Below are 27,698 nucleotides of genomic sequence, written 5' to 3'. Positions count from 1 at the left end.
ATGTTCCAGTCAATGTGTAGGATGTGGCCATTTAGCCCAGTAAAACTGAGAAGCTAGAAATGAATACCACCTAAGCTGCACAGTATCTCAGCTTGCCCAATTTTGGGAGAGAAGCTGGCCACACATCAGAAGTGAGTCAGCTTCTCTCTGGCAATACCCCTTGCTCATGTGAAGTGAGTAAATTTTTGAATTCAAGACGGCAATTTCTTTTAGATGTCCTTCCTAATGGAAGATGTCCTCCCATTAGAGGGGCCACAATGTGTAAAAGCAAGTGATGACCCCGACTTTCAGGGCTATGACATTATATAATGAGGGGCAGAGAAGGAGCATGAAGATCATTTTGGGGACCAGTCTGTATGTCAGATTCAAATTCCTTGCTCCAGTCATAGGCTCCTCCCGTACTTGACCCTTTGGAGTAGCTAACTAAAAGTTTCAGATTTTGATTAGTTGTAAGAAAAAAACCAATATGACCCTCCCTCGCCCCTCACTATATTTCTATTCTTTCCTGATTGGGTAGAGGCAAGCAAAAATATGAAGTCTTCCATTTGCTTTGGGCAGCACAGGACTCTATTTTCACTCCTAACATGAAAAGAGCCTTGTTTAGATAGTCCTTGAAATTTGACTCAATTTGTACTCTCCTCATTAATTTCCATTAAAAGTATTTTCAGAATTTCTTCCTCTCTCCTACATCCTTGACAGCTAAGCCAGGAACTTTCCGGTTCTACTACAAATAATGCTGTGCTCCTACCCACCAGGGTCCTTGTGGGGAGGGGCTGTGCTGTGCTATCAGGCTTTAGTCCCCTTCACCTGTATTAGCAGACTCTGGAACTCAATTGCCTGGGAACTCTGCTTTTCCACATACCAGCTGTATGACTTTGGTTAAGCTAACTTCTCTATGCCTTGGTTTTCTCAGTGGGGATTAGCTCTTGTAGAATAGTTTGTCCCTAAAGATGCCTGCCATCAATCCCTTTCCTTGTTGTATGTGCCTGCTACTCTCCCATTGAGAAGTATAGTCCATCCCTCCACCCTTGAATCCAAGCTGGACTGTGACTGCTTGGATGCCCAGGGTGGTCAAGACTTTAGATGACCTCACCCTCCTACCATCTGACTTTACCTGCATAAGAGGCCTGCTCAGCTGATCCCAAACCACAGAACCATATGAAGTGAATACTGTATGTGGCTGTTTTACGCCACTAAGTTTTGTGGCACTGTACAGCAAAAGATAATCACATTAAACATTGATAGGGATGATAATATCAATGTCTATCTCACAGGATTGATATGAGGATTAAATAAATACAAATTAGATGCTTAGAAGAGTGCCTGGTAATACAGGCATACACCTTGGAGATATTATGGATTTGATTCCAGACCACCACAATGAGTATCACAATTAAACAAGTCAATTGAATTTTTTTTGTTTTCCAGTATGTGTAAAAGTATGTTTATGCTATACTATAGTCTATTAATTGTGCAATAGAATTACATTTAAAAAACCAATATCAGGGGTGTCTGGGTGGCTCAGCTGGTTAAGCATCTGACTCTTGATCTTAGCTCAGGTCTTGATCTCAGGGTTGTGAGTTCAAGCCCCACATTTGGCTCCATGCTGGGCATGAAGCCTACTTAAAAAACCCCAAAATCCCAAATCAATGTACATACCTTTATTTAAAAATATTTTTTTTTGCTAAAAATATGCTAAGCCTCATCCGAGCTTTCCCTGAGTTGTAAGCACGGATCACAGATCCCCATAACAAATAATGAAAAAGCTTGAAATATTGCAAGAATTACCAAAATGTAACACAGACACGCCAACAGACTTGCTCAATGCTGGCTTGCTATAAACCTTCAATGTGTAAAAAAAAATGCAGGGAGTGTAAGTCACAGTAAAGTGAAGTGCAATGAAACGAGGTCTGCCTGCATGAACTGGCACAGAAAAACACATTGACAAAAAAAAAACAAAAAACAAAAAACAAAAAACCACCACCAAAAAAACCCCAAAAAACCCCAAACCAAAAATCCCAGAAAGACATAGGACTCTGAGGGTATTCAAGTCTCAAGCTTATAAACACTCATTTTGAGGAAAGCACAGCAGCTATCATTGTCCCAGTCCCCCATCTTCCAAAAAAATCTCTTAGTCAACGTGGAGTCAGCTGGGGTGGTGAGAACCATGTCCTAAAAACTGACAGGTGCTGGTCCTGTCTCTATGGGTCCATTAGCTTCTCTATGCTCTGTGCCCACAGCTTTCAGACGAAGACAATAATCACTGCTAACACAACAGGATGATGGTGAGGGACAAATATGAAAGTAGTTCTAAGAGTCTTGAAGTCCCCTCCATTTGTGTGTGTCTATCAGACACTGAGGTCTGTACTTCCATAAATTAAACCCAGGCTTTATAGTGCTTGGCTACAACTGAGTCTCTTGTCAATACCCTCAACTTTCTTGCCTCCCCATCCTTTGTTCTACCCCCCATGGTGGACTCCAAGCATCAGGTTCCACTTACAGCTCCTTTTCTCTCTCTTCTCTCCTTCATAGCTCAGCTTCTTGAAACAAGAACCGTTGCTCACTCTCTTCCCCTCTGCTCCTGCATCTGCCCCCCACCCCCGCCAGCTTCCACCTGTACCACCACACGGAAACTGCTCTTGCCAAGATCCCCCAGTTGAGCCACTAGGGCAGGCTCATACCAGCTCTCATGAACCAGCTGGAGGTCTCTCTTCCCAACTCCCCGTTCAGTGACATCATGTTGGCAGCTTAAAATCATCCACGGCGGGAGTGTTTATATGACGGACGTCGGCAAAGCACTATAAATCCAGCTTTCCTGCTCTCCAAGGTGATGGTTAACTGTTTTACCAATATATCGCTCCCAGTGACTTTCTAGTTGCTGTGTGCAAAAGGGCACTTTCCAGATGTTCTTTACTCGGCTTTATCTTCACTTGACACAATAGATCACTCTCTCCTTTCTGAGAGGTTCGCCATCTCTGGCTGCCTAGATGCCACTCCTCCAATTTTCCTCCTACTTCTCTAGTCCCTTCTCCGTGCCAGTCTCTTACAGACTTTTATTTAATTCATCAAATCTCAAACATCAAATATTGGTGTTTTTCAGAAATCTGTCTTCTTTTGCTATACAAGCTTCATAGGAGACATCTTACATTCCCATAGTGTCAACAAATAGGAAACCAAAGGTTATTCTTGACCCCTCCAGCCGTCACTTCCCCATATCCATCCAATATCAAGTTCTGCTGATTTTGTCTCCTAAATAGCACTCATTCTCTCCTCTCTTCTCCTCACTGTCAAAACATAACCCATGCCGCCATCATCTCCAGTCTGGACCACTGCAACAGCTTCCTGCCTGCTCTGTTTGTGGCCACTATTGTCCTCCACGTCATTCTCCACATTTCAGCTACAGTGACATTTCACAATACAAAATTGATGTAAAAAATACTTCTTGTCCCAATAGTCCAATGGCTTTCTGTTGCTCTTACTATTAGACCCCAATCCTTAGCATGACCTGGGAGCACTGCAGGGTCTGGCTTTCAGCCTCCAGTCCCCTTTCAGACCCGCCTCTCTAGGACTCTGGCCACCACTGGCTTCCAGTGCACTGTGTTCCCTCTAGAAGCAAACTTTTGTACATGCTATTCCCTCTACCTAGAAATTCCTTCTTTTTAAAAAAAAGTTTATTTACTTATTTTGAGAGAGAGCAAGAGAGAGAACAAGTGGAGCAGGGACAGAGAGAGAGGAAGGCAAAGAGAATCCCAATCAGGCTCTGTGCTGACAGCATGGAGCCTGATGCGGGGCTCGATCTCATAAACCTTGAGAGCTGAAATCAAGAGTTAGATAGACACTTAAGCCACCGAGGCACCCAGGCGTTCCTTTCCTCTTTCAACTTTATTCCTCTTTCAGTTCTCACTCAAAAGGTACTTCCTCAAGGACAATTTCCCTTGAACTTCCAGATTAGCTTAAGCTCCCCATTAAATGTCCTCACAGCACCTCTTCTTCACAGCACTTATCACAATTATAATTGCTTAGCTTTTTGTGTTCCCCATTAGGTCATAAGCTACAGGGATGATTTGTTTTGTCTGCTCTTGTATTCCCAGCATGTAGCTCAAATATGTTTTGAATGAATGAAACACAACTTTCAACTTCATACTCAAAGCCAGTCCTTCTTCCGAACTTCTGGTCCATGTATCTAGTGGTCTGCTGGTGACTCCATCCTTCCAATTATTCAGGTCCAAAACCTGGGAGTCATCTTTGACCTCTCTGTTTTTCCCACCTCCTGGGACCTAGACCACTCACAAATCCTATCAGATCTACCTTCAAAGTACATTCAGTATCTCAGTATGTGCCTCTGATGGAAGAACATAACCCAACTTAGGAAGCTGTCTTGCTAATTCCCAGGCTGTGATAAACTCTTCAGGATAAACAACATAATTTCTTCAAAAGTATATTGCAAGGGAGAGAAAAATAGTCTCTTTACTACATTGCAGTGAGAGTCATCCTTCATTTACTTTTTTTTTTTAAAGTAGGCTCCACACCCAGCATGGAGCCCAGTGCAGGGCTTGAACTCACAACCATAAGATCAAGACCTGAGCTGAAATCAAGAATTGGACGCTTAAACTATTGGTGGGAATGCAAACTGGTACAGCCACTCTGGAAAACAGCATGGAAAATAGTCAAAAGACTAAAAACAGAACTGCCTTATGACCCAGAAATTGCACTACTAGAAATTTATCTAAAGGATACAAAAATGCTGATTCAAAAGGGCATATGTACCCCAATGTTTACAGCAGCACTATCAACAATAGCCAAATTATGGAAAAAGCCCAAATGTCCATCAACTGATGAATGGATAAAGAAGATACGGTATATTATTATAATGGAATACTACTCAGCAATGAAAAAGAATGAAATCTTGCCGTTTCCAACAATGTGGATGGAACTAGAGTGTATTATGCTAAGCAAAATAAGTCAGAGGAAGGTATCCATATGGTTTTACTCTTATGTGGAATTTGAGAAACTCAACAAATGATCACAGGGGATGGGAAGGAAAAATAAGATGAAAAAAAATGGAGGGCAAACCTTAAGAGACTCTTCAATACAGAGAATAAGCTGAGGGTTGCTGGAGAGGAGGTTGGTGGGAGTATGAGTTAAATGGGTGACAGATATTGAGGGCAATTGTTGGGATGAGCACTGGGTTCTGCTCCTGAAGCGAAGCCTACACTGTATATTAACTGACTTGAATTTAAATTAAAAATAAATGAATAAAGTCACTCAAAACACAGCAACAAAAAAGACTGAATCACCTAGGCGCCCCAGAGACTTTTTTTCACTGACCTGCAGTCTCTTCCCTATACTGCAGTGAGAGTCATCCTTTAAACACATTAGATCATTTCCTTTCTGTTGAAGCCCTTGCATGGCCTCTCATGTTGCTTGGACCTTCTAGAATGTCTATCTGCCCTTCCCTCCTAGCACTCAGTCCTCATCTGCTACCCCATCATCAGTCTGTGTCAGAAGTACAAATTCTCTGGCAAGGCCCATGAGGCCCTGGTGTGTCCTCTGTGTACCTCTCCTGGCTCACCACCCAACAGCCTGCACTCACCCACACTCCTGTGTTTTAGCCGCTCCTACCTGCACTGGGAAGCCCAGGCTCGGTCCGCCCCAGCCCAGTGCCACCTCTCTCAGAACCCAACATAATCCACCCTGGTTCTGAGCTCCTAGGGACTCAGGGTTTTGTTTTGTAATCATGTCTTGGCTCATCAGTCTCCTTCCCCAGACTCCAGCTTCTTGAAGGCACAGGCTACCTCTCATAACTCTATAGCTCTGGCCTGGACACAACACCTGAGATTCCAAATAAAACTTATTTTGAATAAATTAAAATTAAAATTAGCACTGTTCCAGCTTTTAAATCTCTGTATACCAAAGTTTCCTGTAACAGGAATGACATCCTGACCCCTACAATTACATAGAAGTCATAATTTTTAAAATCATTGGGGGGAAAGGTGCTCTTCACTTCTCAGCAAAACATTCTAAATAAATAGAATTGAGGTCTTAGACACAAGAATGAAATCATAATTTAAAAAATCTTAAAAAATGTTATCACACTTCTGCTATAACCAGTTCTTCCAGGAGTTGTCTGAATTTGGAGAGTTTCATTTTAAAAACTGCATACCAAGCCAATTCACCGGCTCACTGACCACCTTACTCGAAGAATCAGCATCAAGGGCAGGTATACTGCGGAGGGTGAGAAGGGGCAAGGGGAGCTCCTCTCTCCAGAAAGGAGATTAATAGCTGGCCAGGATTTGGGGAGGAGGAAGATGAAGAGTTCTCAGATATGGAGGAAACTGCCTCTACAAAGAGCAACTGATGGGAGACAGAGGGCGTGGGACCCAGTAAACTGGGGGGTAGTGAGAAAAGAGGAAGGCAAGAAACAGGAGTAAAAGAACCCAAAGCAATTAATACAATATGTACAGGTAGGATCACCTTGCAGAATTTGTCTTGATGCCTTTAATTGAGCTACTTTCTCAATTATTACAAATTCTTTCAATATTTAATGTTTTGCTAGATAAGTGAAGTTAGCTTCAGCAGACAGCAGTTATCAAATATTTGATTTTTATTTGGTTCAGATTATCCTTCAAATACAAAATTAATGCTACTGGCCAGACATTTGTAGGACTGGAAATTTGCATTATTTTCCCCGAGTTGGTGACAGATTATGTTGCTTGAGCCACTGGCACTCCCTTTCACACTACCTGTGTGAACTGTGACTGTGACTAACTGCATGCATTTGAAGATAATTAAAGTTAGGAATATAGTTTGTGATAAGGAACATTTTTTTATGTGAAAAATTACTAGCTTATAATGGCATTAAATTATAATTTTACTCCATATTCTTTTTAATATCTTTTTGTAATGTTTATCTATTTTTGAGAGAGAACAAAAGAGAGAGAGAGAGAGAGAGACAGAATCCAAAGCAGGCTCCAGCCTCTAAGCTGATAGCACAGAGCCCAATGCAGTGCTGAAACTCAGTAACGGTAAGATCATGACCTGAGCCAAAGTCATACACTTAACTGACTGAGCCACCCAGGCGCCCCAATTTTACTCCATATTCTTGAAAATAAAAAATGTACAGATTTAAAAAATGATTTTATAAGGCAATATCCCAACATACAAGAGAAGCCAAATGCCCAGTGTGCAGAGGCGTCAGAAAATAAAGCAGTGGCGTGTCAGGGAAAGCGGAGACCCATACGGCCTCCTGAAGGCCATCACTGTAACAGCTATCATCCTAAAACTGCACTCATTTGCCATGCCTCTTTACCTCACTCTCCATTGTTTGCATTAAGCATTTTTCTCTAAGGTGTTGAGAGGAAAACAGAAACATGGGCTTTGAAGTCAGGAAGCACTGGCTTGGAACCCTCATTCCGTCTGGCCGTGGGATCCTATAAAATGTATGTAATGAAGTCTACTTCCCATGGTTGTTGGGAAAGACCTGAATGAAATAGCCCACGGGAAGAACCTTGCCAAATACCTGGTACTAAGTGTAATTTGTTTCCTGAAAATGAGTAGAGGAGACAGAACACTTTCAATGCTCTCTGATTTATCACAAGGTCAGGCCTAGCCGAAGCATTAAACGATAAGAAGACTTCAATCTCTCTTATTTCTGCTTTTTTTTTTTAATGCATATTCCATTTGAGTCCTAAGCATGTAAGTAGGTACCATGGAACGTAAACAAGTAAGGGAACAGAAATATATTAAATGAATGATATGTGAAACAATGCTGTGACTCACAAAGAGGAAATAGCCGCTTGACTGCACAAAAGAATTAACATTAAAACATTTAAGAGACTTAACATAGGAATAAGCTATTTTAATCAAGCAAAACCAAATTTAGATTCATTATTTCTAAAAATAAAATTAGACTTTTCCAACCCTTAACATCTGCATTTAATAATATCTTCTAACCAAAATACAGATGCTAGAACAGCAAATTACAATATTATCTTGTACAGCATACAGTATGTTCACTGTTTACACCTACTTTAATTCTAGTTGGTCGTTATGTACTCAATGCATACTTAAACATCACTCATGATAGTTTTCACGATTAACAAAAAATGTGACAAGGCTGTCTTAAAACGGCTCTGCTATAAATTGTATAGAATATACAGAATTACAAAGTCAAGTATTTTTTTTATCAAAATATACACCCCTCCCTGAAACTAACACAAGCTATCAACATTTTAAACGAATAATACAATTATAGAAAATATTTGCAAAATTATTTTTTCATGTATAAATATTCTGCCATATTTACTTTGGTCTAGAATTATCAGCATACAAGTCCACTTAAAAAATTTCCACATGTAAGGGCTAGGAGACATCACCACATGTAATAATTTTATATTTGGAGTTACCTCAAATCAAAATGACTGAAATACACAGTAATTCCCTTTGATTAATAATCCCAATTGAGATAAAACAAATTAGATCACAGAATTGCCTATTCAGTATTCTAATTATCAATTCAGAAATGATTTTCATAAGCCCTTTGTGACTATCTCTTTTGACAAAACCCAAATGAATAGTGCAGGTATACATATATACAATGTATAAAATAAGGTTGAATTTGCTTGCATTTCCCCATTTTCCTCTATTACATAATACTGTATATAAGTAAGTGAAAGTAGATCAACAAAAGATAAATGCAGATGCAATATTGGGGTTACTTAACAGCAAAATACTACTGTATAAAAAGGTCAGCTTTGATCATGTCCTTCTCTGGGCGTTTAAATGCTTTCTTGCCCACCCAAACCCACATTAAGTCTTCTTCATGGAGACATCACAATACTTGGAGAGAGAAACTGGAGTCTTTTGAACTACTTCTTCATTATGGTGGCCTTGCAACCTTGGATAACCTTGGGCTTCCATCTATCAAATCCCATGAACATGAATAGCTGTAGGCCACCCTTAAACCAGGTTCCAGGTTCTGCTCACACTGGTGATCAAAGGGTAGGAATGTTTTCTCTCTCCTTCCTATTCTGGCAGTTTAAAATGTAAGGATGATGAGTTCTGGCTTCCCAGAACCTAGTCCACGTGATGGAATATCTATCCTACAGGGCAATTAGACTTGGAGGGCAATGTGATGGTGTGGGGCAGCATAAAAGAACATGAAAACACTTAAGTGGGTTTTTAGCAAGGGAGCTAGATGTCTGCAAACATGAAGACAAGGCATCTGGCTTTGGGGATATGCTTCTGAGTCTCATAAGTAAGTGACGGATCTTCTTACTCCACAGTCTATCTCTCCTCCAACCCTCCTCCCCCAAACTAAGCTGTTTGAGGCAAGGAAGGTCATTGCCTCCTCTTGCCCACTCAAGTCATTAATGGGTGAGGTGGGAGGCGTCTTTCTGATGTCCTTTTGTTTTATACTAGCATGTACTTGTGGGCTGCATAATCTCTAAGAAGGCTAATAATTACAGGGATTAGGCTTTCTGTCATTTTCAAGTGCCTGGGAATTCACCAGCATATGCATGCTTTGCACTAAATTTCCTGGACACTCCTTCAGTGGAATGGGACATGTCAGGTTTTAACTTAAACCCTTGAGACTGATTAAGTCTGTCTGAAATAGACCTCTACATCCATGGCCTTGTGATGGATGGAAGACTGCAGGGAGTTTCAGAAGAATTTGACCCTTCTTTATTTTCTGAGGTGGCTGCTGCAAAGTAATATACAGCACAGGTAATCACAGAAAAATTCTGGGAGGGCTCTTCCCCATAGATAAGGCATGACCTATTTTTTTCTGTACCTGGAGTAGACCAGTTCTAGTAGTAGCTCAGCTGTAACTTCAAGGGAACAGCATTCCACCTAAAAGCATACAACATGCTCTTAAATCATATTCAAGATGCTTTCTACTGATTTTTCCATCAGTCCTCAATATTTGCAGAACTACTGCTCATCATTATATTTCTCTACAGGGGACATGGATAGTTAAAAGTCATAGTGATTTATATACGTATTTTACAAGGCTTGTGTTGCAGAAAAGTAGTTCTAGATAATGTATGAATGTCCTACTTAAGTTACTCAATTTCACACATATTTTCAGCTATAATATTAAGTATTTCTTATATATCCACTGATTTAAACAAGTTTTAATAGCGCAGAAGCTGGATGGGAAAAATGACTATCATAGCTCATTTACCTTCTCACATATTTATGAAGATGGTGTTTTCATGATATCTGACCCTCCTTTTCTCCAGTGACTAAAGACAGCTCGGCAGCCAGTTCCTATTAGCACTTACTAGAAAAGTTCTAAATTAGGCTAACATTAGACTCTTTTTTTTTCTTCCACTGGCAGAAATACCACAGCTAAGAACTTCATAAGCTTCCACAAGATACTTGGGATACTGGAGGATTCAGCTATTTCATTTCTGTGCACTTTGCATGAAGTTAATGCTAAAACCCAAAGTAGATATTAGGATCCTTTTTCTGGAATTTTCACAAATGAGATTTTCTTTTTTACATTTCACTCCTTCATGACTATTGTGTGAACAAAATAAAACTTAAAAAAAAAAAAACACCAGAAGAAAACAGCTAACTAAAAACACCCCCAAAACAACAAACCCACCAACTTATAGCTTTGAAGATTGTTCTAAGTATCGCCACTCAAAGGACATTTTCAACAATGGTTTGTACATTATCCTTTTGGTCATTGTCTTCTGAATCATTGACATGCGGGTTCTCCAGGGGATTTGAGTTCTCGTGGCACATGTCACCTTCGACTTTCTCCCGCTGACTCGGGCTCTTGAATAAGTGTTTCTTCTGGTGCATTCCAAGGGCAGCAGCTGTTTTGCAGATTTTGGGGCACTGGAAGCAGGCATAGCCCTTCCCATCATGCTCCCAAATGTGCCTCTGCTCATGATTCCTTTTTGTGGAAAGGTACAAAAAACTCTGAAAGCAGAACTGACAGTGGTAACGCTTTTCGCCAGTGTGGATCCTTTCGTGGATTTTGAGGGTCTCGTTCAACGTGAATGCCTTGTTGCAGTACTGACAGATGAACTCCTTCACGCCCAGGTGGATGCGTTCGTGTTTCTGTAAGTTTCCCTGCACCGAGAAGCACCGCCCACAGGTCTTGCACTGGTACGGCTTCTCGCCGGTGTGACACCTCATGTGCATCTTGAGCGTGGAAGGGCTCTGGAACTGCTTGGCACAGAATTCGCAGGCGTAAGGCCTAGCAGTGAGATGCCGGTGGGGCCTTCCTTGAATGCCAGCCCCCGAGGCTTTGTCCCCATCACAGAGCTCACACTGCAGCTTGGGCATCTCTTTATTTTCTTCTTCCTCGAAGGCCTTCTCCTGAGGAGCCTTCCCCACAGCACAGTCCAGTTCTGCTGGGTACTTACACTTACTGCTTGGACTCCTGTTTTCATGTTCTTTCTTCCAGTTGGCCTTCCTCATTTTCCTCAACTGTCTGGATTTCTTTTTGGGTTTGTAGTTGTAGTAAGGGCGCCAAGGTTTGTCAGTGGAATCCTGGTCGCTGGCGTCATCGAACATTTCATTCATTTCCACACACTCGGACTGGCAGAGCCCAAGGGGGCTGTCTCTATTGGTTTCTGGGTCACTCTCTTGGGGCAAAGTCTCCTCCTGCATTTGATACTTGGGTCTTCTTCCTCTTTTATAGAACAACTTAGATCCTAGGATGTGCCTTTTCACAATGGCTTCGTTTCCAATTTTCACTGTTATCTGGCAAAGGGGCGCGACGTTGCTGTTTGTGGAGGTTCCCGGGAGGGCAGGCTTTGCAATGTAGGTTTCAATTTTACTGCTTTCTTTCACATTTGCGGTTTTGCTCAGGGACCCTCCAGGATCAGCGACGTATTTGGCCTCCTCTGCTATCTCCCCCTTGTTACACGGCACAGTTTTCTTTTTCTCCTTAATGCTTTTGGGTCTGCTGACGCCCCTGCCCGCTTTGTCAGGCTCGACTTTGCTGTCATCTTTCAGGGGCTGACTGCCAGCCGGGTCTGAAGGGGCTCTGTGGTTGCTGCTGGTCATGGCGGCAACGGCGTTGCTGTGCATTATCACTGATGAGAACTGGCTACTATGAACAATGACCGAGGGTGCTGAGCCACTGTAGCTGATCACAGACGCTGCGTTCTCACTGCCACCACTCAAAGACGGAACAGGCACGACCCCTGCTGGGAGGTCAGAGCTGACGGCATTCTCAGTGGAAGAAACGGATACCTCGGTAGAATAAAAGTTATTGTCGAGATCAACTTTCAGTGTTCCCTCTCCCCACTTGGTCCCCTCTGCGTTCTGTACGTTGGCAGAAGTGGGTACATCCTGGCGTGCAGATGTTTCCAAGGGGACGGCTGGACTGCTGGTCAGGGTGTTTATGCGGTCTTGGAAATTCAGGGTCGGTAACTCAGAGCTGTGTGGATTCTGAATAACGTAGGGACCAGATGCAGACTCATTCATCTGACTGCTTTCTCGAGCATGTTCATAGGAAGAATTTCGGTAGCTCTTATAAGGAGCCCTCTTGCATTTCATAGGCAGTAGCCTGTAAAGTTTATAGGGATACACACTAGGCTTCAAACCTCCATTTGCTGTTTTTTTACTGATGGAAAGTCTGTGATCTATGGCATGGAAAGACTTCTGATGGTTTTTGAGAATATAGTAGGTCATGAAAGTTTCAAGGCAGAAAATGCACTGATAGCGCCTTTCTCCTGTATGCCAAATTTCATGTCTTGTTCTGTACTCAGCCAATGCAAATACTTTGTTGCAGTAATGGCACGGGTATGTTCTTCTCCACGAGTGAACATTTGCATGTCTTCGGAGGCTGGATAAAGTCACGTAACTACGTTTGCATACAACACAACTGTAGAGCATCTGCCCGTTAACAAATTTAACCATGTGGTCCATTTCTGGCAAGGTACTTCCGGTACTGGAAAATTCACCAATCCTATTTTCAGACAGCAAAGGTTCTGGACCTGTAAATGCACTTCCATTCTGTCCAATGGTTGGATAGTTTTCTAAAAAACGTTGGTTTCCTCCAGGAACAGGCATGTGGCTGGACCTCATACAAATCTGCTCGTGCCGATCCAATCTGTTCAGGGTGCTGAACTGTTTGTTGCAGTACTTGCACACTAAAGGCTCCTGGGTTGGCTTGTGGAGCTGCATGTGGGCACTGAGCAAAGTGCTACTGTCAAAGGATTTGGAACAACAGCTGCAGTTGTACACGAGAGGGGGGACTTCTGCCGTCGGTGGCCCAGGGACGTCAGAGGATTTATTTTCATCTTCCTTGGAAAAACGGAGATCTCCTTCATTGCTGGGAGATTTTGAATGAGGAAGAACTGTGGGCAGCTCTGGACTTCTCTCCTGATTAACCCCTGAGCTGGCTGCTGGAGGGGGTGGTATATTTTCTGCAGCTGAATCAGAAGCCGGGGGTACGGAGACGGTCTTTGGCTTTCGGCACGTCTTCGGTTTTGCTGCGAGAGCTTCACAATTTTCTTTACCTGTTTTACTGGGCGAACTGCTGTCGTGCTCACGTCCGGGCTGGCTTCTGTATGCCTCGGCCACGGAGGAAACGGCATATGAGTGCTCCGCCAGCGTGCGGACGGGCTCGGCCTCGTGGCACACATCTGTTCTCTCCAGGCAGAGGCTGGTGGTTCTCATGGAGTCCGAGACCTTTTTGAAACTTGCCCTCAAGTCCAGTGGAGAGAACATGTTATTACTATTTTCGGTTTCAATGATGGAAAAGGCATTTGTGATCCTTGGCCCATTGGTGATGGCAGGTTCTTCATGCCTTTTTTCATTTTTTTCTTCTTTAACCACTCCCTTCTCAGTAATGCAGAATACATAGGGACCAGGGGAATTTGAGAAGTTGCGATCAGTAAGGTCTTCCAAGAAGGATATTCCCAGCTTTTTCCCTGCAGCTGCAAGATCTGTAACTGTTTCCTGTCTCTTGACGACAACTGTGGAGCTGTAGATATAATTAAGGATCTCTGTAAACACTTCAGCTTTGAGATCATCCAGTTCCAGGACATGGCTGGAAATACAGATCGTATGGCTCCAAAAGATATTTTTGAAATAAAGGCTTGAAGCAGCCAGGACATTGCTGTGGGCTTTAAATTTGGTGTCTTCCACAATAATAGTGACATCACATAAAATGCCCCGAATGCGCTGTTCATTTAAGATGGAGAGCACTGTGTCACTGTGCAAGTCGTCCTTGAGGTCCCTGGAAAGGGACATGACTGTCATCTGAAACAAGAGGAGAGAAATGATCAGAGACCCTTCCAAAACTAGTTTCTTTCTTTTTCTTTTCTTTTTTTTTAAAGTAAGCTCTGTGCCCAGCGTGGGGCTTGAACTCACAACCCTGAGATCAAGAATTGCATGCTCTACCAACTAAACCAGCCAGAAGCCCCAACAAGTAGTTTCTTTATTTCTAGACAATTTTCAACATTTTTGAAAAACATTTTTTTGTATGAAAATACAGGTTTTTGTCTCATTCTTCTGTTGTTACTTGCAAGACTTGGAGTCAACATTACAATCTAAATCTTGATCTCGTCCCAGCCTGTTTCTCATACCATTGCTAATAGTTGTTATAGTTGGAAATCCTCCCAGAGCTCATTCTCCAAAGCTGTAGAGATATATACATGTCCAAATTTGGAAGGAGGAGGGTTCTAACCCCAAATGTGAAGGGTCTCATCGTCACTCAAGGCTGTTGCACTGAACTCCTAGAGCTAAGCAATGCCATGCTCCTGCCACAAACCTCTTATTTTCATAGATAACCCTGATGACCTGATCCAAATATCATTTATGAAGCCAGAAGATGATTTTTTTGAAAAAGCTTTCCGTAAGTAAGCAGTACCTGTATACAGAGGTATTGCCTGCTCAGAGAAGAACCAGAGAAGCCATTCCTAATTTGTGGCTCTGAAAGGCTCTTAATGGAGGGGCTCAGGCTGCATGACCAAGTCTGGCCACCAGGGGTTCCCCGCCTCTCTAAGCTACTGGCCATATCTCATACTTTCTCTAATTTCCCTTTTCATTACAGCTGAAGTAGATAGGGGTTTTCAAAAAGAGCTCGGTGAGGTAGTGAAGGCACGCGAAAAAGAAACAATTAAAAAATGAAGAAAGCATGTCTCTGAGTCTAGTCTCATTGTGGTTTGGATTTGTAGGTATCTCTACAAGATCCTGATTTCAATTCCTTCGAACATATACCCAGAAGTGGGACTGCTGGATCACATGGTAGTTCTATTTTTAATTTCTTGAGGAATCTCCATACTGTTTTCCATAGTAGCTGTACCAATTTACATTCCCACCAACAGTGCACAAGGGTTCCCTTTTGTCCAACCCTTCATCAACATGTTATCTCTTATCTTTTTGATGACGGCCATTCTGACAGGCGTGAGATAATATCTCATTATGGTTTTGACTTGCATTTCCCTGATGATTAGTGATGTTGAGCTCCTTTTCATGTTTCTGTCATTTTTATGCCTTCTTTGGAAAAATGTCTACTCAGGTTCTCTGCCCATTTGTTAATCGGATTATTTGTGGTTTTTTGGTGTTGAGTTGTATACATTATTTATATATTTTGGATATTAACCCCTTATCAAGTATATCATTTGAAAATATCTTCTCCCATTTGGTAGGTTGCCTTTTGGTTTTGTTGATGGTTTCCTTTGCTGAGCAAAAGCCTTTTATTTTAGTGTAGTTCAATAGTTGATTTTTGCTTTTATTTCCCTTGCCTCAGGGTACATATGTAGAAAAGTGATTCTATACCCTATGTCAAAGAAATTATTGCCTGTACCCTCTTCTAGGATTTTTACGGTTTCATAAAATTTTTATGGTTTCAGGTCTCACATTTAGTTCTTTCATCCATTTTGAATTTTTTTTTTTTTTTTGTATATGGCATAAGAAAGTGGTCCAGTTTCATTCTTTTGCATGTGGCTGTCCAGTTGTCTCAGCACCAATAATTCCACTACTGGGTATTTACCCCAAGAAAATAAAGACGCTAATTTGAAAAGATACATACAATCCTATGTTTATTGCAGCATTATTTACAATAGCCAAGATACGGAAGCAGCCTGTGTCTGACAGATTAATGGATAAAGTACATGTGGTACACACAGACACACATAGGAATATTACTCAGCCAATGAATGTTGCCATTTGCAAAAACATGGATGGATCTAAAAGGTATAATGTTAAGTGAAGTAAGTCAGAGAAAAACAAATACCATATGTTCACTCATGTGTGGAATTTAAGAAATAAAACAAGTGAGGGGCACCTAGATGACTCAGTTGATTAAGCGTCCAACTCTTGGTTTTGGCTCAAGTCATGATTTCACAGTTCATGAGTTCGAGCCCTGTGTTGGGCTCTGAGCTGACAGCACGGAGCCTGCTTGGGATTCCTGCTCCCTCTCTCTGCCCCTCCCCCATTTGTGCTGTATCTGTCTCTCTCAAAATAAATAAATAAAGTTAAAAATACATAAATAAAACAAGTGAACAAAGGGGGAAAAAAGACAAACAAAAAATCCCAGACTCTTAAGTCCAGAGAACAAACTGGTGGTGACCAGAGGGCAGGTGGGTGGGGAGGAGAGATGAAACAGATGAAGAGGATCAAATGTGATGAGAACTGAGCAATGCACTGAAACGAACATAACACTCTATGTTAATTATACTTCAATAAAAAAATACTGAGTCTAGTCATAGGTTCCTTTTAAAAAAATGTTTTTAATGTTTACTTAGTTTTTTGAGAGAGAGACACACAGAGTATGAGCGGGGGAAGGTCAGAGAGAGGGAGACACAGAATCTGAACAGGGTCCAGGCTCTGAGCTTGCTGTCAGCACAGAGCCTGACACAGGGCTCGAACCCATGAACTGTGAAATCATGACCTGAGCTGAAGTCAGCCACTTAACTGACTGAGCCACCCAGGCGCCCCTAGTCATAGGTTCCTAAATAAGCACAATTTAAAGGCATAGTGGCTCTTGTTCTGGTTCAAGGATCTTCTCTCTGTTCTTCCCAGAGCCTAGTTCTTGTTATTTTCTCTATATATTTTATACCATAAGCCTGGAAAGGCCTACCAACTAATATTCTAGTAAGGGATAGAATAGTATATAAGAAATACATAGTACGTTATTACATAGGGATCTAAATTAAATTAAAACTTAACCTTATTGTGTGTCATGTATTCTGTTTCATTTTAAAAAGGTTAATAGCAACTCACTAAAATAATTTCACTATACACTAACAGATCACTCCTGCAGTTAAAGCCAAAAAAAAACCCCCCTCTGGTCTAAAGGACATACTAACCAGCTGTTCATCCAGCCTCTCTCTCTCTTTTTAAAATTTATTTACTTTGAGAGCGAGAGCGAGAGTGAGAGTGAGAGAGAGAGAGAGAGAGAGAGAGAGCAAGTGGAGGAAGGGCAAAGAGAGAGAAAGACAGAGAATCCCAAGCAGGCTTTACACTGTCAGCACAGAGCCAGATGTGGGGCCTTATCTCATGAACTGAACCATGAGATCATGACCTGAGCTGAAATCAAAAGCAGAATGCTGAACCTACTGAGCCACCCGGGCAGGTGCCCCCAGCCTCTCTGGCGGCGTGTCTTCCGAGCACTGAAGTATAGCATTCAACTCACAGCATTCATTCAGCTGTGGAGAGACTAGAGGGTCACATGGAGAATTTATTTTTACCCTTTCCTAAAGCTATTATAAGTCATGCCCATTATGTTATTCAGTGTCCTTTATACTCTATAGGATCCATTTGATTCATTCTTTGATCTTATCCAGCCATAGGAAAAAGTGCATTAATACTAACAAATGCTTCTATTTCCAAGACAAGGAATCTTGGAACTAACTTTTATCATCAGCTATTGTAGCCACTGTTAGCCTGGATTTCTGGCATGACTGGTGTTGCATTTTCTTTATTTCATATTAGTTCTTCTACTCATCTACCCTGCCTTTAATTGTAACCGTCCATGAATCTCTTCTAGAAGTGTGAGGGATTAAGCCTATAAATAGAAATGGAATTAAATGAAATGGAATCTACGGCTTCCTCTATGCCCCTGAAGGAGAGGGTGTCACCCCTGAACAGGTGGCAGGAGTCGATTCTTCATTGGTTACAGATCAATAAAACATTCTGCTGATGTTTCTTTTGCCTTCCATGATTTCTCTGCTCCGGGCCTGTGCAGAATCCACTTTCTCTCCTGACTCATTTATTTACATCCTGTTCGGCTTTCCTGAAGCCCATAAATTATTTCAATTCTTTATCCAGCCTGACTGGATAGTCTCAGATCTGGCAAAAACACATACTATATGATTTTAAAAGGTGGTTTCCATCTCAGTTTAGTTCCATGCTGACATCTATTTTGTCCTTCCACCTCAAAAGTACTGCTTCTTCCAAAACACACCAATTTATAGCACTCTGAAACTCCCACTAGGCCTTACCTCCGCTTGGGGAATACAGTATTTCACATGAAGCCAATAAACACTCCAGGATGTTGGATGATTAGCCCCCCTCACTTTTGTAGGATTCTCTGATTCTTCTCTTAGATGTTCAATTAGGATGGTTAGTAAAAGGCTAACTGCGAACATTTAATAATATCTTTTTTTAATGGTTTGTTTTTGAGAGAGAGAGTGTGTGTGTGAACAGGGCATGGGGGGCAGAGAGAGAAGGGCACAGAGGATCTGAAACAGGCTCTGCACTGACAGCAGCGAGCCCAATGTGAGGCATGAGCCATGAGATCATGACCTGAGCCAAAGTCAGACAACCGACTGAACCACCCAGCACTCCCACACTTAATAACATCTTAATCATACTCACAATTAGAATAATGCATATAATAGAAAGTATCATTATTTAGGTCATTAACACAGCCTTCTAACTACGGACTATCCAAATAGTACACTGTTCAAAAGGGGACGATCTACGAAGGTGTGGCAGAAATCCTTTTACAATCAGAGTTACCATGCGGCACTTCAATCTGCCTGCTTGGCACACACATAAGAACTTCATTCTTGTGTCACTTTCCCCCAGCATGTGTGTAAAGGCCTAACATGGTCAGACACAGTGCTCAGAGCTGGAGATACTGAGGAACATGAGACAAGTCTCTGGCCTCAAGGAGGAGGGAGAGTCTAGGGGGAGAAAGAGAACTGTCAACTAATAACTGGAATCCACGATGGTAGGCTTTAGGCTAAAGGTATACACAAAGTGTTAAAGGATAAAGAGCCAACTCGTTATTGACAGGGGCCCTGGAAAGCTTGGCATCAATCAGTCAACAAAACAGGGGTGTGGGAAAGGCATTCTAAACAGAAGGAACACCATAGGCAAAACAAACAAAAAATGATACAAGGGTATGTGCACTCAGGGACTGATGAGTGGGTCTGTGTGATGGCAGGAGAACGTGTGCACACTGCTCTGTCCCCAGTGTCCCCAACAGCTCCAGGCACACGGCAGGCCTCCACACCTTTCTGTTGAATAACATGGGCTAGGAAAGGAAGGCTCATAAAGCCTCTAAAGTACTCCTCACAGTACATTTTGCGTTGCAGGTAAGAGGGAACCATTGGAAGTCTTAACCAGACTTGAGTTGAACCGCACTCACTCAGGCTGGGGTGAGAAGAAAGAATCAGAGGGGAGGGGCAAGCTGGCTGCAGGAGACCAGCCGGTTAGGCCATCCATGGTCCAGTTGAGAAGCAGCCCATCCACTCAGACGGAGTGAGAGGCAAGTAGATGGCTCTACCGCCAGCTAAGAAAGTGGCATGGAGGGGGGATATCGGGACTCAGAATAGATTTTCATTCCCTCCACCAACATTTATGGAACAGTTGTTAAGTACAAGGCATCAGACTAAATGTTATAGGAAGACAAGAGTTCATTCCTCCTTCCTCAGGAACAGATGTTTCCTGAATACCTACTATGTGCTTTGGAAGAGTAGTTCCCAGACCTGGCCATGCATCAAAGCTTCACTTGGGAAGCTTTAACATAATTTAGATTTATAGATTGCTCCCTCCCCTGCTCCCACAGAAATTCTAGTTTAGAACAGCTGGGGAAAGACTCTGGAATCCAATGTATTAAAAATATTTTTTTCTAACATTTATTTATTTGAGAGAGAGAGAGAGCACGCATGAGTGAAGGAGGGGCAGAGAGAGAAGGAAACACAGAATCTGAAGCAGGTTCCAGTCTCTGAGCTGTCAGAACAGAGCCCGACACGGGGCTTGAACCCACGAACCATGAGATCAGGGCCTGAGCTGAAGTTGGGTGCCCAAACGACTGAGCCACCCAGGTGTCCCTGTATTTCTTGTATTTGTATTGATTTAGTGAATGAGGAATAAATTAATATGATACCAAATTCAAAAGACACTACATGTAAACCTTGATGAGTCTTTTTTCCACCTTGTCTCAGAGGCTCTTCAAACAGTTTTGGTCAACCAGCTAGAACCAGGCCCAGTGGGCTGACACTAAAACCCTGCACCATAAAAGACACATAAATCCTGCCTTCAAAGCTTTGTGGTGTAGTAAGGGAGATAGGATGTGTTTATGAAATGCTGCGTAACAAAGACACACGATGAATGTGCAGAATCATACAAGCAGGCAGGCGGGAAGAAGGCAGTGGCATTCTGGGGAGCGGCTTGGGAAAGGGGGTGACGGAAGGCACAGGGAGACACTCGGCAAAGCCCTAGAGGAGCAAGGGCCATGTAGTGGATCTTGATGGTAGAACTTAGCTCTGCAGACAGAAACAAAGGAAAGGGAACTTCACTCAGAAAGAGGCACAGAGTTTCATATCCCCAAAAAGCTTATAATCCAGGAGTCAATGTAATAGTTCAAAGAATCCAAACCTGCAAATGCAAACTGAAAAAGCAGCGAAAGCTGATGAAGATGGACCTTAAAGTCTTTAAGACTCTAGATCCCTCTAGAACCTCCTTTTCTACCCTACCCATGCCTTCCACCTGAACCACTTCCCACCACAGTCACGGGATCATTTCTGATGGTGCCAAAGCTAAAAGCCATATCCTATGTGTCCAAAGGGCAATAAAGAAATGAGGTCAAAGTCTGTACAACAGAGGGACCCACAAGAGGCCACAGGCAAATCTGACCCCACAGGCTTTTCTGACCAACCTGGTATGTGGAACCATGTTTTTGCAAAACCGGGCTGACGTTGAAAAGAGTAAGATTTAACATAAAAACCAATACACCTTTCTTGAACAACAGGAAGAGTGGGCAAAATGGTTTGTGGCCCGCCTGGCAGGAAGGCCTGGGTGCCTCGTAGCTGTGTCCCCTCATCACAGCCACCCGCACTCACACACTGCCTGCCCATCCTCTAACCACCAAGTGGCTTCTCTCTGTAACATGACCAGCCTGGCCCCGTTAGCTGGTTTCCTTTGTTGTGACATTATGGGAAATAATATTAGACCCACAGATCTTATCAGACATACATACTTTAAAGATCACCCCAAAACTAAGACTTATAAATGAGCTTTTGTGTGTTCAGGGTGGAGGGGATAGTCATCCTTGGCAAAAACAGCATTCTTTGACTTAAAAAAGTTAACTGACCTTCTCTACTATATTTCTGTACAGAGAGTAATGTAACACGGAAGCCTTAGGAATTCTGGCCAACGGAAAGCCCACAAAAGACCTCAGAAAAAAGAAATGTAAGATGGAAAGAAGATGAAATTTAATTTACACGTAACTTTTTAAAATGCTTTCTAAAAAGCAAGCTTCATGCAATAAATTCACTTCTCTCAGTAGTATTACCAAGACGGGATAGATCAGCATGAAAAAGGCTAACCAATGTTATAGATGCAAAAATTTTGGTAGGCCTACATTTCTTTTATTTTTTTAATTTAATATATTTATTTTTGAGAGAGAGAGGCAAGCGAGGGAGAGAGAGGGAGACACAGAATCCAAAGCAAGCTCTAGGAGCCCCGATGTGGGGCTCAAACTCCTGAACCACATGATCATGACCTGAGCCAAAGCGCTGGACGCTTAACTGACTGAGCCATCAAGGTGCCCCTAGTTTTTTTTTTTTTTTAGAGAGAGAGCACAAGAGTAGGGGAGAAGGGCAGAGGAAAAGAGAATGAGAATCTTAAGTAGGCTCTGCGCTCCACCCAGAGTCCTATCTGAGGCTCTATCCCAAAACCCTGGGATCATGACCTGAGCCAAAATCAAGAGTTGATGCTCAACTAATTGAGCTACCTAGGTGTCCCATAAACTGATTTGTAATTAGATAACTGTGGTTGTCTGATTTATGTTACTATTTTCCTGAGTTTGTATTTAAGCTGTAATAGCCTTTAACATATACCTTCTAAAAGATACATAAATATACACACATATATATATACTCACTTGTATGTACAAAAAATGTATGACTTTATAAATATATAAGCATATGCTATATAAAATATTTAGTCACATTTACTTATAGAAACATATATACATATGTATACATTTACTTATAGAAACACACATATATGTACATACATGTATACATACATGTATCTATATGCAGATACATGTATGTATATATACACATACATGGACATTTGAGAGAGAAAAGGGGTGCAGCTAATAACTATGCTAGAGAAACAGTATACACTGGGACTGCACCTGAGGAAATATCTATTTATTTATACATTTATGCATATATATACACACATATATGTATGTACATGTGGATATAAAAAACAAAATATAAGCCTCTACATAAATATAAAATCCTATATTATAAGTACATATGTGTATGTTTACAGGAAGTATGATAAACATACTTTATAATAATACCTTATATAAATGCCATTGGGAAATTCTAGTTAATTCACATATTTAGAATCTTCTGATGGTTTCATCTCCTACCATACTCCAACCTTATCTAACACACATACATATAATGCAAAGATGGGCACTTAAATTCAACATTTTTGAAGATTAAATTACCTTTCCCTCACCAGCTTTTAGAATGAACTAGCTTTAAAAAAATGAAATAAATCTATGCTCATGGTAAAATATTCAAACAGTGCAGAAGTGTATTAAGGTACAAAGCAGAAGGCCCGGTCTCCGTCCTAGCCTCCTCTCCCCCACATCAATGCACTCACGGCACCCACAGCACCCGTACTCCCTAGATGGATACCTTTTTTCTCACTTTGGAGGATCTGTACACTACCTCTGTATAAATGATTTCCTCTGGAGTTTGTTCTATCCTAGCCTCTAGCTCCTCTGTCTGGCAATTCCTTAAACTTTCTCATCTCAGGTGAGAGCCCACCTGGGCACCCTTCGTCCTCTGGAACGTCTAGTTCTGGCTCCCACCTAATGAAACATGGAGTGTTATGCACTTGCTCATGTTTCTATCCTTCCCTATTTGCTCCCTGAGTGCAGGGTCAATCTAACTCATCTTTGTTCTCGCGACACCTGTAGGGTACAGTACACTGTCGATGATGTTGACGGTGAGCGAGAGGAGCTGGCTCTTCAGACCCTGAGCAGCAAACAGCTTAAATTAACACACCGCATTTAGAAGAGCTCCTGACTTAAAGCTTTAAAAATTAGAACCAGATGAACCCAAATTCTACTCTGCAGAGAGCAAAAGTAACTAGGAAAATAAAAACTAATTCCTGTCCATTTTTTTCCCTAGTTTCCTTCTAATGTGGCAGTTCTCCAAGTGTTTCATGGACCTGGAGTCTCCGAGACCCTGTCGGCAGGTTCATGAGGTCAGAACTATTTTCATAATAACACAAAGATGTCATTTGCCTTTCCCCCCACCGACCATGCTGATATGTGCGTTGATAATACAAAAGCAATGATGGGTAAAAGAGCCGATACTGTAACAAGCATCAAGCCAGTAACACTCAGATAAGTAAAAATTAATTTTATTAAATCCTGACTAGTGAATATACATCTGTTTACTATTTTGTGTGATAAAATGGGAGGTACATAAAACACTTGTAGTGCACTGAAAAAACAATGTCTACCTTGAGGAAAAGCACTGGGTGGTTCTTAGAGTTGAGAGCTCAACTAGTCAACTTTTCTTTCATGGAACACCATTTTTACGTTAAAAAATGACTGACAAACTATGGTTATTCAGATGTGGATATCTGGGCAAACATTTTCTTTAAAATGAACTAAGGGAACCTGTCATTTCAAGGAAGTAGCCATTTTGTTCCTAGTAATAAAATTTGATTTTCAGAAGAAAATCAGAATTCTGGAAAACTTGGTATTTAACATAAACTTTGGTATTCACAGCCATGAGCTTTACATTTCTCAATACATAATGATTTTTCTAATGAGGTTGGTGGTGCTGTAAATGAATGTGACTTTTGGATTGATGTTAATGAATGTAACTTTTGGATATTGTGCAATGAGTTTGGAAGATAGGCATAGCTGAGTGAACTAAAAATTTCCAAATATTGTAATAAAAAACCACACATACAAAGGCAAAAAGGTGTAAGAGAGATCAGTTGATTTAAATGTGACAATGTATGGAAAGTTCATTGCTTTGGTTCAAATTCCATGTCGAAACTAACCTTTAAAAAACCATCTACCTGTCAAGTTTTGGTGTATTATCAAAGAATATCCAAAATTAAATGAAAAAGCTATTAGAAAACATCTCCCCCTTCCAACTACCTATTTGTATGAGGTTAGATTTTCTTTACATACTCCAACCACAAAAACATACTCACCAGTGATTTCAGAATCAGATATGAAAATCCAACTGCCTTTCTATCAAGCTAAACATTATATATTTGCAAAAACCTAAGATAATGCCACTCTCCTCATTATATTTTGTGTCTTAGAAAGTAGATATTTTTTAAAATAAAATGTTATTAAAATAAATAAAATGTTATTTAATCATGACTTTATAACAGTCATTTTTCATGAATTATGATTATTATTTTTTAAATGTTTATTTATTTTAAGAGAGAGAGAGAGACAGCACAAGCAGGGGAGGGGCAGAAAGAACAGAGGGTGAGAATTCCGAGCTCTGACGCTGGACTCAGTCCCACGACTATGAGATGACGTCCTGAACTGAAATCAAGAGTTGGATGCTTAACTGACTGAGCCACCCAGGTGCCCAGAGTTAATTGTTTTTCTAAATCCTCTTTTAAATTTTGAATATGGAAAATATTGATAGATATTTAACTCAGATAAACAAAAGGTCTTTGGGTCTTCAATGATTTCTTACAGTGTAAGGCGGTCCTGGGACCAAAACATTTGAGAAATGCTACTCTAACCTATAAGACAATGTTCAAAATGATTGTTAAGTTCTTTAACAAATATTTTACTCAATAAGAGAAATCAGATACAGGCTTGAAAGAACGAGAGACAAAGTGAATGAGAATGTGGTAAAATATAAGCAGCAATCCCCAGGAGAAGGAGACTAAGGGATAGAGAAACACAGGCCGACATACCCAGTCATACAGACACACATTCTATAGCTGTCGTGAATTTCCCAAGCTTGAAGTCATTACTAACAACCTCTGGAGTCTGAGCATGGCTGAAAAACCAGGGGGACAAACAGGCCTTCCACACTATACATGCTCAGGTAAAAACTGTTCCTTGATCTGCAGGACTGTGGCCTGTCTTACATTTGCACTATCTAGCACTGCTTGCATTCTTGCCTTCCAAATCTCAAAGGTCAGCTTGCTCACAGAATTTTGTGTGTCCATAACGATTCTAGCCATTCATCTATGGAATCAGCCCCCATCCCACTGGATCCTGGAGACTGCTTTTAGGCACTGGTTCACTCGTTCTACAACTGAACTTTAAAAAAAAGGGAGGGGTAAATGGGTGGCTCAGTGGGTTGAGAGTCTGACTTCGGCTCAGGTTATGCCCCCATGTTGGGCACACTGTTGTCGGCACAGAGCCCGCTTCGGATCCTCTGTCCCTTCTCTCTGTGCCTCTCCCTTGCTGACATTCTCTCTCTCAAAAATAAATATACGTTAAACAATTTTTTTAAAGGGAAATAATCCTTAGCAATAATCTGACCAACTAATACTACTCTGTATTTACAGCTTATATTTTTAAATGTCTATTTATTTTGAGAGAGAGCGCATGCACACAAGGAAGCACAAAGTGGGGTGGGAGGGCAGAGAGAGAGAGAGAGGGAGACACAGAGTCTGAAGCAGGCTCCAGGTTCTGAGCTAGCTGTCAGCACAGAGCCCGATGTGGGGCTCAAACCCACAGACCATGAGATCATAATCTGAGCTAAAATCAGATGTTTAACCGACTGAGCCACTCAGGCACCCCCTCCAGCTTAATTAAATTCTTCCCTCCCCAATTAGTCAAGGCAATTTACTGAAATACACGGAAGTCAAAAAACTTAAAATGAGAGTTTCCAAATAATTTTTAACTCTCATGGTACAAAAATAATCTTATAAAACCTCTTCATTAATCAATAACATGTCTATTATTAGAACTTTATAGGGCTTGTTAATAAAATTTGGTGTACTTTTATTAGTAAGACACGACAAAGAGTGAAGTAACTCAACCTCACGTACGGCTAATCTCCAGGACCAGACTGAGGCCTATTTTTTGAAATCTCCTGATCAGAGGAGAAGACCTAGGGCCCTCCTGCAGCACGCTGGCCACCACCCAACTCCTAATGTACAGAACAACAAAACTGAACCAACAGAGCAACTTTCGCTTCTCTCTACTGCACGGCTCCTTCTATAAAAAGAAACTTAGAAATAAAACCCAACTAAAAAAAGCACACACTGGATTAGGATACTGACCTGGAATCCTGCAGAAGTCAAATGCCCAGTCCATTTTGGAGCAGTGCAGGGCCCATATCGAAGTGGAAACTACTGCACGGGTCTGCTGGACCCCGCAGAGAGGGTTCCGACAAAGGACACGGCTTCAGCGACTGCGCTCCACCACCCCACACACATCTCTGCAATACGTTTTCTCAGAGTCCTGCTGGGGGACTACGTCACACCCTCACATGACAAGGTGTTAGAAACACACGCATCGGATCTCAAAAACAGATTACAAAACAGAAGCCCTTTATAGAGTTCGGCTGTGTCTAGGAAAAAGGAAAATCCTCTTGATTTCTCTTCTAAATGCAGTCCAAGGAGGTAGAGAAGAGGTGCATTTATCAGACTTTAATGCACTTAAACTATCGAATTCAAGAAAGCCTAGTGAGGCGTGGAACGTTTGCTTTTTCAACTGAAACTCAGGCCGTTCGAAAGGCTAATGTCAGGAAGCTGCTAGGGTGTATTCAATAGAGAAAGGCTGGCTTGAACAACTTTACCTGAATATATTCTTTTGAAAAGGTAAACATTTGGTCTCTAGACTTGTAGTTGCGTGCATATGGACTGTAAGAACGAGCATTATCAGATTCATGGATGATGCAATGTGCTAAGTTAAATATTTCAGGTTGCTTGTTTGGAAAGATGAAAGGGGGGGAAAGGTCCTTGGCTTCTTTTTTCCTTTTTGAAACACCACAGCATTTCAGGGTAGCCCATGTACCCTGGGTTCATCTTAGGATCATGCATGCCCAGATACCTGCTTGCTTAAGAAACCTGGCAAACAGGCTTAGAGAGCATACCTCTAAGCCCTCTGGTGCTGTGTTCGTTCCTCATCTCAACCAAATTCCACTGACACTCCTGTCTTATGCAGGAGGCATTTTTAATATGAATGCTGTGGGAACCGAGTTACCAAAATGACCAGACAAGGCTTCCTGTCCTCTGGAACTTCTCATTTCCAGGTGACCTTATCATCCAGAGTTGGTTTCAAAAAA

General features: G+C 41.6%; 1 protein-coding gene across 11 annotated transcripts in view; it reads right to left on the bottom strand.

The window, feature by feature from the left end:
* The window catches only part of ZBTB38 (zinc finger and BTB domain containing 38), a 160,796-nt gene that overhangs the window by 22,840 nt on the left and 110,258 nt on the right, over positions 1-27,698 (bottom strand). For 7 of the 11 annotated variants that reach the window (XM_077756704.1, XM_077756703.1, XM_077756702.1 and 4 more), the window contains one exon: positions 7,644-14,235. The exons of 2 other annotated variants lie outside the window; for them this stretch is intronic. In XM_077756704.1, the coding sequence (XP_077612830.1) occupies positions 10,651-14,235 (3,585 nt within the window). In that variant the 3' untranslated portion in view covers positions 7,644-10,650. Of the gene's footprint in view, positions 1-7,643; positions 14,236-26,691; positions 26,834-27,698 lie in introns of those variants that run through there. 2 more of the 11 variants (XM_077756709.1, XR_013333324.1) reach the window with 2 other exon arrangements.

The sequence above is a fragment of the Crocuta crocuta genome, unplaced genomic scaffold, assembly GCF_008692635.1.
Source record: "Crocuta crocuta isolate KB4526 unplaced genomic scaffold, BGI_CrCroc_1.0 scaffold337, whole genome shotgun sequence".
Taxonomy (NCBI): Eukaryota; Metazoa; Chordata; class Mammalia; order Carnivora; family Hyaenidae; genus Crocuta; species Crocuta crocuta.
The sequence above is the reverse complement of the archived record's forward strand: the minus strand, read 5'-3'. Positions and strand labels throughout refer to the sequence as shown.